The sequence below is a fragment of the Ceratotherium simum genome, chromosome 36 (genome assembly GCF_057802395.1).
Source record: "Ceratotherium simum simum isolate JZ-2026a chromosome 36, ASM5780239v1, whole genome shotgun sequence".
NCBI lineage: Eukaryota > Metazoa > Chordata > Mammalia > Perissodactyla > Rhinocerotidae > Ceratotherium > Ceratotherium simum.
In genome coordinates, this window is record NC_141935.1 from 15,138,765 (window position 1) to 15,152,204 (window position 13,440).

Genomic DNA, 13,440 nt, shown 5'->3' on the forward strand with positions numbered 1-13,440 from the left:
TACCATATCTATCTATCAAAATAAATAAATAAATAAAAGATGTTCTTACCTTTTTATCATAACCCCAAGAAGATATACACATATAATGATGGCTGCTCTTGCTAAAAGTCTTAAAATACTCATATTTTGAAATCACAGTCAAAATCTATGATCCCCAAGAATCCTCGACGCACTATGGCTCTTTATGTTGCCCCCTCGTCTGGGAGCACCTAGAGGGGCAGTGATTATTTCCTCATTTGCTTGTCCCTGGGGCCTCCCTCTCACATGCACTCATGAACAAGTCTGTTCACCTTGCATACAAGCTGGTTCTCCTCCCCCATGCAGTCCTCTTTTGCTGACACGTGCTGCCACGGTTGCAGCACACCACCTTCCACTGATGCCTCTGCCACTATGCAGAGTCTACTCCCAACCAGGCACTACCACCAATCTTACTGGTCTGGTAACCCTGACGTGCTGATGAGACACGATATTCTCAGGAGTTCTCATTAAACAGAAGCCACTCTCTTCTGTATGTGGAAGAGAACACCCTTCTCACTCTTCAGCTACCTTCTGTCATATGGGCATTGGGCAGAGATGGCTGGCTTCCCACCAAGACCCATTCTCCCCTTCCGTGGTACACGGCTGTAGCTAGGAAGAAGCTACCCAGCCATGGATACATGTTTCCAGCCCTCCCTGTAACCAGTGTAGCCATCTGACTCACTCCCACCAGCAGAATGATAGCAGAAGAGATGTGTGCCTCTTTTGGACCAAGATATTTGAAAAGCAGGAGCTGTTTCCCCACACTGTCTTTTCCTTTCCTAAGGAAAGGCAGAGCCAGGCAATGGAAGGAGCATGAGTCCCATATGAATTGACATATGGAGGAGAGCCACCAAGCAACCAGGAATAGCTGCCTCGGAGGGGTTTTATAAGCAAGAAATAAACTTCTATATTGTTTGGGTCACTAGACATTTTAGGGTCTATTTGTGATGTCTGTTTAGCCTATTCTAACTGGTATTAGTAGCAATGCAATGGGACTCGTTTTATATTATCTTATACTTGTTAATTAAAGCAATTCTTCTAACATCCAGCTACTACCTAAAGTCTCTGCCAATGCTATTATCACTATCAAATCTAGCCTCAAATGCTAGAGTTATTACTTGGTCACATTTGCATACCCTGGCCCTTGGGATGAGTTCATTCCCAAGGAGATGCCAGATGTGTCCAAACACGTGGAGCTCAACTTAGGCTGAGGCTGGGAACCTCACCTCAGGTACAGCTCCCTCTGTCTTACCTTCAGGCAGTTTGTCACAACCTTGGTTCTTGGATAACTTCTTCAGTAGAAGCCTTTCTATCCAGCTCAGATCCATTTTCCCCTTCTTTTCCCTTTTACACTCCAAGACCTTTGTACCTATCCTTGTACATCTGGTCCTCAACATTCTCAGGCTAATCAGTTATTATTCAGCCTATCAGTTGCAAGAGAAATGTTACTACTCATCTCTCCTTAGGTCTCTGAATGACAGACCACATGGTTTATGCCTAAATCTTCATGTGTCTCTTTAAGCTTGAGGTAAACTCCCTACCTTTCATATCCTTCACCATCCTAATGCTTATAGCTAACATCCATACATCATACCATTCAAGGCCAAGCTTCTCAAAGGCTGAACTTTAATATCTGAACTTGTGCATTACTTCTATTTGTACACTTTAATATCTGGGTAACAGAATATAAGATAATATATTTCTGGAAAATTCACACACTGACTTTTCGACATATTGTGGTAATTAATAACAAATATTTATTTCTGAGCAGATGAGAAAGAACTGATGAACTGCAGGAAATGATACATCATGCAGAGAAAGTATATACTGCTTTATTTTTTAGTATATTTCCTTGAAAATTATCACTCTGGTGGAACAATCAATTTTCATGAGTAGGGTCCTTATTCCTTATGATTCCACCTTCCACGGGTCGAACCTGGAAATTCTTCCTTCATTGATGCCTTTGCATTTCATCTAATTCATTTCAACCACTAGTCTCCTGCCTTATTTATCTTTTTTTTAACATCCCTTAATCATTTCTTTCTGCCCTGGCTCTATTGCAGCCAGCTATTGATGCCTTATTGAGCATTACAAACAACCATTCTTCTATCTTTTTGTATAATTACAGGTATATTTTTAGTTTTCAGCCAACTTTTGGATTCCCTTATTCCCTTGTTGTTTTTTATTTCCTTTTTTTTTTAAGAAGTGGCTTAGGTTAGATCTTTTAATTTTGAGGACACAGCTTAGGGCACAATTCGGCCATAATTTAACAGAGGCTCAGTGGAGCAGAAAACTTAGAACACCATTTGATTTTAAGACAGGATTCAGAGGATGGAACAGAGGGAGCCCACCCCTGACCAAGTGTATACATGTGTGCATAAGGACACACTCACATCCACCCCCCCACCCCACCACACATATCCCCATCCAGCTTTTTTTATCTATAACTCTTTGACAGACAGTGTTCTAGCTACTTGGTTATTAAAGAGTGGTCCACTGATCAGCAGCAACGGCATCAGCAGGGAACTTTCATAAATGTGAAATCACAGTCCCCACTCCAGACTTCCTGACTCAGAATCAGCCTTTTAAAGAGGCATCTGGGATATTCACGTGCACATTGAAAGTTTGAGGAGCACTGCTAAGCTGACCTCCTACATCTTGACTGTTGTGGCTGAACTCTCACGGTTTCCTCAGCCAGACAATAGAGCACAGCAAAGTAAGAGAAAGAGAGAAGGTAGGAGGGATGGAGAAAATCTCAAGCAGGAATGCACTCAGACAACATTTCTTGAATGCCTTCTATTGAATCAGACCATATGCTAGGGACTTTCTCTTAAGTCTCGTCACCTCATCAGTATCATCTGTGCAGCTGGATATGGCAGATATTCCAGAAACACCAGCAAACAGAAGAAGGGTGGGGTCAGTGGAGGGCCAGGTTGGAACCAGAGTCCACTCCAGCATCGGGTCAGGAGCAGACTGGGATCTCTACGTACATGTACTTTAAGTATAGGTTCATAGACCTTTCTCCAGGTACATCAGAATATTTTTTTAAAAGTTATCATCCAAGCTTGGGGCTCTGTCTAGTTCTTCTGGACTTAAGTCACACACAGTCAACCTTCAACTCAGGACAGATGTCAAATAACTCATGCACTGAGCAAAGGAAACAACGAGGAAGTACAGTGACATCCTGGGAAACTCATATTATATGTATCTTTGCTAATAGCCAAGTCTGTTCTTAAGATAAATGGACTTCTTATCCACAGGGCAGTGAATTTTCATATTTTTTGGCTCATGTACACCTTTTGGGTCTCATGAAAGTACAGAAAGCTCTCTCCTCAAAGATACATGAACAAACAAACAAAAATACACAGACATACCCCTACATACATATATACAAAAGTATACATGGATGCCCTAAAACTCATCCATGGTAGCCTTACGGATGCAAGGTTCCATATTAAGGACTTCTCAATAATAGTAATGACTCTTCTCCCTTTTCCTTTCGCCTATTAATATTAATGTTATTATTGTGCTTTAGATGCTCTATGTGTCTTGACTAGGGCATTAGTATCTTTAGGATTCAGAGCATTACTTAATGCCATCCTCAAAATCTTGGCATCCACATGAGGAAGAATTACAATATTTCTTATGGAAGAATAAGGCAAACATGCCATATCTTATGAAACTGGATTGAGTTGCAAATGACAACTGCCAAAGGGAAAGTTCCCTTCCAGAACACGGAACGCACGACACAGTCACTCTGGCCATTTGGGGCTGGCTTGATTCCTAAGTTATTATAACAAAATGAGACTTGAACTACTGCCTAATTTTCTTGTATGCTGCCTAATATTATTAAGGATTACAATTGCATGAACTTAAAAAATGTCCTTGAATTAAATTTTACAGTTTATAACTCTGACATTGTTGACAACTTTTTTAGTGTGCCTTCTGCTATCCCATTGAAAATGACAGTAAACATTTTTAGAAATCTTTAATAACGTTATTTAGGCAAGGTATACTTGACACTATATTTCCACAGGTAATAATCCATATACTTTGCACCTGTACTTGGAGCATGAGAAAAAAAATAAAAATTGAAGTAAGATATAAATGGGACTTTGAGATAGACAATGTGGAATTTTTTAATTCATGAAATGGTTCTATCATATTATCTACATTCAGATTCCTATACGTAGCTTTCTCTGGCTACACATCAGGTTTAATGAGAATTTATTTTCTTCTGACTATAAAATTTATCAACAAAGCAAAGTAGAAAAGAGAAAAAAGAAAAAAATGTTTTTATAACAAAGAAAAATGTTAACATTTTAAAGCATGTCCTTCCTTTTACGCATTTTTAAACTAAATTTTTGCACATGGAAAATATCAACACACAGAACTGTCTTAGAAAAGCTTTCTCTATTCTGGTCTCTCTCTTTCCCTTATTTCCTTCCACTCCTGAGACTGAAATGCATTTTGTAATATGTGTCAGTACTTCCTTTCTTCTTATCGTTGAATAATATTCCATTGAGTGGATATACGGCATTCTATTTATCTATCCATCAGTTGATGAACACTTGGATTATTTCTACATTTTGACTATTATGAATAATGCAGCTATGAGCATTCATGAATAAGACTGTATGAGGATATATATTTTCATTCTGTTTCGGTATATACCTAGGAATGAAAGTACTGGTAACATATGGTGACTCTATCTTTAATATTTTGCAAAACATCAGACTGTTTTCCAAAATGGGTGCATGTTTTACATTCCCATCAGCAGTCTACAAGAATTCCAATTTCTCAACCTCAACACTTATTATTTGTGCTTTTAATGATAGCCACGCTAGTGAGTGAGAAGTGTGGATTTGATTTGCATTTCTCTGCAGACCAATAGTGCCAAACATCTTTTCATGTGCTTATTGGCCATTTGTATATCTTCCTAGGAGAATTATCTATGTAGATCCTTTACCCATTTTTAATTGCATGACTATTAATTATTGAGTTGTAAAGATTCTCTGTATATATGGAGGACAAGTCTCTTATTGAATATATGCTTTGCAAATATTTTCTCCCATTCTTTGGGTTGTTTCTTTACTTTATTGGTGGTGTCCTTTGAAACACAAATGTATTCCATTTTAATGAAGTCCAATTTATCCATATTTTTCTTTTTTTGTTTGTGTTTTTGGTGTTATATCTAAAAAGCCATTGGCTAATCCAAGGACATGAAGATTTACATCTATATTTTCTTCTAAGAGTTTTATAGTTTTAGCTCTTACATTTAGTTCTTTGTTCCATTTTAAGTTAATTTTTATATATGGTGTGAGGTGGGGGTCCAACTTCATTCTTTTGCATTTCGATATACAACTGTCCCAGCATCATTTGTTGGAAAGACTATTCTTTCTCCATTGAATTTTCTTGGCACTCTTCTCAAAAATCAATTAACTGTGAAAGTGAGGATTTATTTCTAGACTCTCAATATTATTCCAGTGATCTATATATCTATTCTTGTACTACATCATACTGTCTTGATTACTGCAACATTATAGCAAATTTTGAAATTTGGAAGTGTGAGTCTTTCAACTCTGTTCTTTTTCAAGATTGTTTTGGCCAGTTTTGAGGCCCTTTAATTACCATACGAATTTTAGGATCATCTCATAACTGTTTGCAAAGAAGCTAACTGGCTTTTAACAGGCTTGTATTGAATCTGTAGATCAATTTGGAAAGCATTACCATCTTACCAATACTAAGTCTTTCCATTTATTTAGGTCTTCTTTAATTTCTTTCAACAATATTTTGTGGTTTTCAGAATATAAATTTTGTGCTTTTTTATTAAATATATTCCTAAATATTTTATTCTTTTGATGCTATTTAAATGAAGTTTTCATAATTTTATTTTCAGATTGACTTCCGTAAGTGGATAGAAATACAATTGATTTTTGCATATTGATCTTGTATTCTGCAACCGTCTGAATTCGTTTATTAGTTCTGGTAGTTTTTTTAATGGGTTCCTTGGATCTTTCATCTAAGTTATAAAATGTATGTGTGTAGAGTAGTTGGTAACGTTCCCTTATTATTCTTTTGATGTCTGCAAGATCTGTAGTGATACTTCCTGTTTCATTCCTGCTATTAGTAAAGTATGTTTTCTCTCTTTCTTCTTTGTCAGTCTTGGTAGATACTTGTCAATTTTATTGATCTTTCCAAAGATCCTTTTTTTCATTAATTTTCTCTATTCTCTTTCTGTTTTAAAGTTTATTGATTTCTGCTCTTAGCTTTATTATTTCATTTATTCTGCTTGCTTTGAGATTATTTTGCTCTTCTTTTTCTTATTTCTTGAAGTAGGAGTTCGGATGATTGATTTGAGATGCATTCTCTTTTCTAAAGTAAGCACTTAGTGTACAAACTTCTCTTGTATCACTGCTTTACTTGCATCCACAAATTTTAATATTTTATATTTTTACCTTCATTTAGTTCACTGTTTTTTAAAATTTTTTTGAGACTTCCTCTTTGACCCATGAATAATTTAGAAGTGTGTTGCTTAGCTTCCAAGTAATTGGAGATATTTTTTTGCTTACCTGTTATTGATTTCTACTTTGATTCCATTGTGGTCAAAGAACATACTCTGTATGGTTTCAGTTCTTTTAAATTCACTGAGGTTTGCTTTATGTCCCAGGACATTGTCTACCTCAGTATATGTGTATTGTGTATGTGTATCCTGCTGTTGTTGAGTGGTCTATTCACTAAATGTCGAATAGATCTTGTTGGTTGAAGAAGTTGTTGAGTTCTATGTTCTTGATGATTTTCTGTTGTTCTACCAATTGTTGAGAGATGGATGTTGAAGTTTCTATTCTGTTTTTTCTATTTATCCTCTCAGCTCTATCAGCTTTTCTTTACACATTTTTAGCTTGGCTGTTTGATGCATATACATCTAGGCTTTCTATATCTTCTGCTTGATTGATCCTCTCATCATTATGTAATATCTCTGTCTCTGGAAATTTTATTTGCTCTGTAATCTACATTATCTGATATTAATAAACTCTTGCTTTCTTTTGATTAATTTCTGCATGGTATAAGTTTTTACGTCTTTTTTTATGTCCAGACTACATATATTATTATACTTGAATATTTTTATAGACAGCAGATGGTGGGTCATGATGTTTTTATCTATTATGACAATTTCTATATTTTAATTGGTTTATTAGACTGTTTACATTTAATGTTATTATAGATATATTAAGGTTTAATAAGTCCGTTATCTTATTTTTCATTTTTTGTTTGTTCTGTTTTGCATTTTTCCATTTACTTTATTTTTGTATTCTTGTGGGTTACATATTTTAGAATTCAATTTTGATTTACCTGTAGTATTTTTGAATATATCATTTCATAACCTTTTTAGTAGTTGCTCTAGATATTACATTATATATACACATATCAAAGTCTGCTAGTTTTTTTATTTTACCAATTCCAGTTAAGTGTAGAAAAATTGCTTCCCTTTGCATTCCTTTACCTTCCCCATTTTTAATATAATTGTCTTAAATATCTCCTCTAATATAACTAGAGAACCACATTAGATAGTGATGTAATTTTCACTTCAACCATCAAACATAATTTAGAAAATTCAAGAGAAGGAAAATGTATTGTATTTACCCATATTTTAACTCTGATGTTCTTTATTACTTTCTAATATTTCAAGATACTTTCATTGACATTTCCTTTCTGTTTAGAGAAGTTCCTCTAGCCAATCTTTGGAGTAGGTATGCTGGAGACAAATTCTTAGTTTTCCTTCATCTGAGAATGTCTTGATTTCCTCTCCACTATTGAAGGATACTTTCAATGAATATGGAACTCTGTTAGAATTCTCTTTTTTTTCAGCACCTGAAAAATATTGTTCCACTTCTTCCTGACCTCCAAGGTTTCTGATGAGAAGTCTGCTGTCACTCAAATTTTTTTTCTCCTGTAAATGATGGGTTACTGTTCTCTAACTGCTTTTAAGATTTTTTCTTTGTATTTAGTTTTTCAGTTCAGTTATAATGTATTAGGAGTGGGTTTCTTTGGGTTTATATTGTGATGGTTCATATTATGAAGGGTTCATTCAGCTTCTTGAATCCATGAGTTCAGGGTTTTTGCTAAATTTGGGAATTTTGGGCCATTATTCCTTCAAATGCCTTTTTATGCCCATCCTCTTTTTTCTCTCTTTCTAGAGTGTAATGTCATAAAAGTTAGATCTTTTGTTATAGTCCCACAAGTCCCTGATGCTCTGCTCATTTTTTTTTCAGTTTGTTTTCTTTCTGATGTTCAGATTGGGTAATTTGTATTGTTCTACTTTCAAGTTCCTTGATCCTTTCCTTTGTCCCCTCTATTCCACCAATTCTTCCCATTCTGTGCATGAATTAAGCCAATCCATTGAGTTATTTTTTTTATTTTGGTAATTGTATTTTTTATTTTAAAATTTGCATTTAGTTCTTTTTTTAAACCTTCTATTTCTTTGCTGAAACTTTATATTTTTTCATTTGTTTCAAGTGCTTGCTTAATTTCTTTACAGAATGTTTAAAATTCTTTAAAACTCTCACAAGATAATTCTAACATCTATGTCATCTTGATGCTGGTACAGATGATTGTCTTTTCATTCCATTTGAGATCATCCTAGTTCTTGGCATGATAAGTGATTTTTTATTGGAACTTGTACATTTTGGTGTTATAGACACTGAATCTTATTTAGATCTTTTGTTTTATCAGGCCTCCTCTGAAACTCTTCCAGGGGATAAAGGGAGGAAGCTGCCTCACTATTGTCAGGTGCGGGTAGAAGCCCAGGTTCTCCACTCTGCCTCCATTGACCCAGCAGGGGTGAGTCTCCTTGTTACCACTGGGCAGGGCTTGGAGTCCTGATTCTCTACAAGGCCTCTGAGAACACTTCTCTAGTTGAGAGGGAGAGGAACACCTGTTTAAAGAAGATCTCAAAGGATGCTTGCATATTTTGATGGCATCAAGGGCCAAAGAGGCCCTACTCTCTCAGATGTCTTTGCCTTGGGTACACTCATCCACAATTCCACCCGAAAATTTGATTCACACCATGAGAGATGGAGAAAGAGGGCCAGAGCCAATAGTGTGCCGGAGTAGTCTACATTTGCTCATAAGAACAGATTAAGTGCTTTTCTTCCAAACTCCCTGTTCAGTGACATCTCATTGGTAGCTTGAAATTGACCATGGTGGGCTTTTTGTTTCCTCCCAGATACCCAGGTGTTAAATATTTACAAGCACAGAACTACGCAAAACTGTATCCCATCCCAATGAAATGGATTTGAAACAGAAATTTGAGAAAAATTAGGTCTAGATTTCTTGCATACCTGAGTTGTGGAACTTAGAGACAAATCTGCTGCACTTCAATTCATATAGGTTATGACATAGAAATGAGACTTTGGGAAGTAGAACTTTAGTTCACATTTTGCAATACTCTATACGAAAGTTACTTGACTTTAGATCTTCAGGAAGAATAACTGTTATTTAAGTGAAAATTTTACATAATGCTATTACTATAATAATGATTCTAAATGATCATCGAATTATGAGATCAGTCCTCAGACAGTCTTTCTTCATTCAATCAACAATTTATCCCATAAATATTTACTGGGTGTTTATTATATGAGTGAAATTGTTCTTTTTTATGTTGGACAGAGAGAACACAAAGAGGTAAACAAATAAATTAATTTTACAAAGGCTGTAATGAAAACAACATGGGGTGACGTAAAAGACAGTGATTTGAGAATGTTCTGTAATTGGGTGGTCAGTTGAAGACATCTCAAAAGATATATCAATCTTTGAGTTGAGACTTAAGTAAGGGCAAAAGACAGCCATGCTGAAAATTCAGGGCAGATGTGTAAAGATGAGATGTATAAAGACACAGAATTTACTAATTGAAATGTGTAAAATTGTAATATGACTTTCTGAGAAAATAGTTCCTCAATATCATAAAATAAAAACAGGAGAAATTGTCTTTGTTAATTATTTTTCTACTCGAGCTTTCCAATGAAGCATATAATATTCTTATATTAACATACTATGGTTACTCCGAAGGTCTTCAAATCCATATTTCTGTCTAGTATATATTTGGCTTTTATTTGTTAAAGCAGTTTTTAACACATGCTGAAAGTTGCCTTGAACTTATTATCTTTACTATGTAACTTTTTAAAATTTTTTTCTTTAACTGGATTGTGGCTTGTGCTCCTAGCCAGTGCATTCACTCTCAATTATTTATAAGAGAAAACGTAATTATTAAAAATTAATAAATCATTGAATTGATTCTTCAAAGTAAATTTGCCCTTTATCTATTTTCCTGTATTAGTATTATCTGAACAGGTAAAAGGCTCCATCTGAAGACACCACATTTAAATATGGAGCTGCTTTTTCTGACTTGAGATAGAATATATGGACCCAGGTTAGTTAGACTGTGTATTTATATAGGTCAGACATCAATATTTGTGATGTTGGTAATAAAAATGTATAAAATTATAAAAATCGATTGTACGTTTAAGATAGAGAGAAGGTTGGAATAAGAAATTTAGAAGCAGGGATACCATAATTTCCATTTGGATCTATATGTAAGTAAACTTTGCTACTATATATTCTATGGAATTATAGAGAAAACTATTCTTGTTTAATTAATATCACTTATTAATATTAATTCACCAGTAATTCCAAGACATATATTCAATTTACTTCCCTGTTTACTTAGAACCCCCTACCTCTCGATTTTTTTGACATTTGTAAAATCAAAAATAAAATGAGCCTTTTTTATATACAAAAGACCGCCTAAGTAGCCTTATATTTCATTCTCATATTAAAAGTTGCACAGGAACACTCCTAAAGCAGCCGTCTCTTTAACACAAACACACACAGAGGACTTCCTAATAAATATAGTCCTCAATTCCAAATATAGTCCTCTTATATTTATGTGTTATAGTATAAAAATATATTAATTTGTTTATATTATATAGGACTTCCTAATAAACATAGTCCTCGATAGCAGAACATTTCCCAAATTAGTTTCTGAAAGAAAGCAATTCTTTACCTTCAGTACTGAAAACTCACCTGATCACAAAGGAGGCTACCATTTCTAGTGCCAACTTTATCACAATCACAGGGTTTGCAAACATCTATGGCTGAAGGATCTGCACCAACTTGTCGGAAAAAGTAATCCTTACACAGCTCACAGTTCTTTCCTGCATCAGGGAAAGGTTATGCATTATGACTTCCAATTCATTAAAATCAGCTGCATAATTCAAAATTAAAGACTGTATTCCTTTGAGGGAATTCTATAATTTTTAGGCCGTCCATTTTAATGCACCTTTCATCTCTACCTGCCAATTTAGTGATCCAGAGCATATGAAACAATGAACCTGTTACAAACTGTGCTTTACTTCATTAAACTCCCATCTGTTATATAACACCACACTTCTAAAAAGCTGTGTTTTGTAGAAGCCCATCCATTTTGAAAGAGTTTGTTTCTCAACTTAAAACTTTTCTTTATTCCTGGGGCTAGGCACTTAATCTAAATCAAATATGAGAAATTTCTATATGTGTGGCAGATGATAGTTATACACTTAGGAGCAAGTAGATATGTAGTATCAGAAATATTTTTTCAGAACTAAGGTAAAACAGAAGACTGCTCTTAATATGATTTATGATTCTATAGTTAACATGATTAAAAGCAAATGCTTCTGTTAGTGCTATGGCCATTATTTTTCATTTCAAATATCATAGTAGAAATTTACTATATCTAGATATATCAAAGTTTAAATATTAGAATATCCTGACATACTGGAAGTATCAGGTAATTCCTATAGCTTATAAATTAATGATTAATTTGTTACAATTTATTAATCAGAAATTTCCCCTTGCCATTTTATATAAGAAACAATCTAAATTACAGAGTGTTTCTAAAGTGAATATGAGTAGCATTTAAGACCACCAAAAGAAGCTGAAATGCAACTCAAGGCTGTCAATTCCCCCTTTAAACATTATGCAACTACTCAAATATTGCTGAAATTGGCCCATTTTAGAAGATTAGAAATAACTTAAGTGAAAACCCACATTCTGGTGGATATTTGAGCTATGGAATAATTAAAAATTAAATGGCTTTATAATAATTCTAGAATATTCCATTTATATATGTTGATGACTCTCAAATCTATATCTCCAATGTAGAAATCTCTCCTTTATTTATCATTCAATGAACATTTATTGAGTCATTACCATGTTCCAAACACTGTGCTAAGTGCTGAGGAATACAGTAGTGATCAAAATACACATTGTACCCCTTTCAGAGCTTTCTTGGTCTAGTGGGTAAAATGAATCTTAATTAAATAATTATAGGAATAAATATACATTTACAAACTGTGATAAACATAAGGTGCCACTAAACTGTATAGATGATACTGATCTTTTCTGAGGCATCACGAAAGGCTTTCCTTAAGAAACAAGCTTCAGAACTGTGTCCAATCGCCCACAAGAGACTTTCTCCTGTCTCTTTGAAACACACAGTGAACATGTCCAAGTCAGAACTTGCCATCTTCTCCGTCAGCTTGATCCTCCTGTGTTTCCTGTCTCAATAGCTGGCACCAAAGTTGTCCCTGTTACTCAAACTGGAATGTTAAGCGTGAGTCTTGACTCTTCTTCCTTCCCTTACCTACACCCTATACCGTCCTCAGGAAATGCTGTCACTTTCCAACCTAAATATCTCTTGGATCCACTGCTCTCTATCTACACCATCTTAAATGTACTCCAGCTTTATTTCTTAACTGGACTATTGTAGTATCCTTCTAACTGATTTTTCCAAATCACTTTTGACCTTCTCCAATCCATTCTCCACTTTATAACCAGATGAATCCTTTAAAAACATAAAACTTATTATGTCCCTGTCCTGTATAAAACCCTTAAGTGGCATCTCATTAATCTTAGAAGTCAAACTCTTTATCATGGTTTATAGAGCCTTCTAGGATCTGACCCGTCTTTCCTTCCTAGCACCTTTTCTTACAATCAGCCATTTGCCTTTCCATCAGTTCTTCAAAGGTGCCATGTTTCTCTCTCCTCTAGGCCATTGCACAACTGTTTTTCTTACTGGAATCCTTTGTTTGTTCCCCTAATCCCTCTTCTTCTCACTCCTTCACCTGATTAACTCCTACTATACTTGTCCTATCTTAGCACTGATCAGATAACTTTGTAATTGTTCCTTTACTAGTACACCTTTCCCACTATGCAAAAATCCATAGAAAGACCAGAAAATTCATTATCTTGTTCATCTTTATATTTTCAGCACCTAGCCAAGTTCTTGTGACTTTTTGGGTCATCAATAGTTATCTAATAAATCCATTCATGCTTAAGAGTGGCACACTTTCAAACCCATCAGACTTGGGCCATTATATTTCACAA

The 13,440-nt window shown here is 34.9% G+C and overlaps 1 protein-coding gene across 1 annotated transcript in view; it reads right to left on the reverse strand.

The window, feature by feature from the left end:
• USH2A (usherin) overlaps nucleotides 1-13,440 on the reverse strand; it is a 761,558-nt gene that overhangs the window by 622,485 nt on the left and 125,633 nt on the right. Inside the window, exon 11 of the mRNA XM_087424358.1 lies at nucleotides 11,101-11,231. Within this exon, the coding sequence (XP_087280484.1) occupies nucleotides 11,101-11,231 (131 nt within the window). The remainder of the gene's footprint in view (nucleotides 1-11,100; nucleotides 11,232-13,440) is intronic.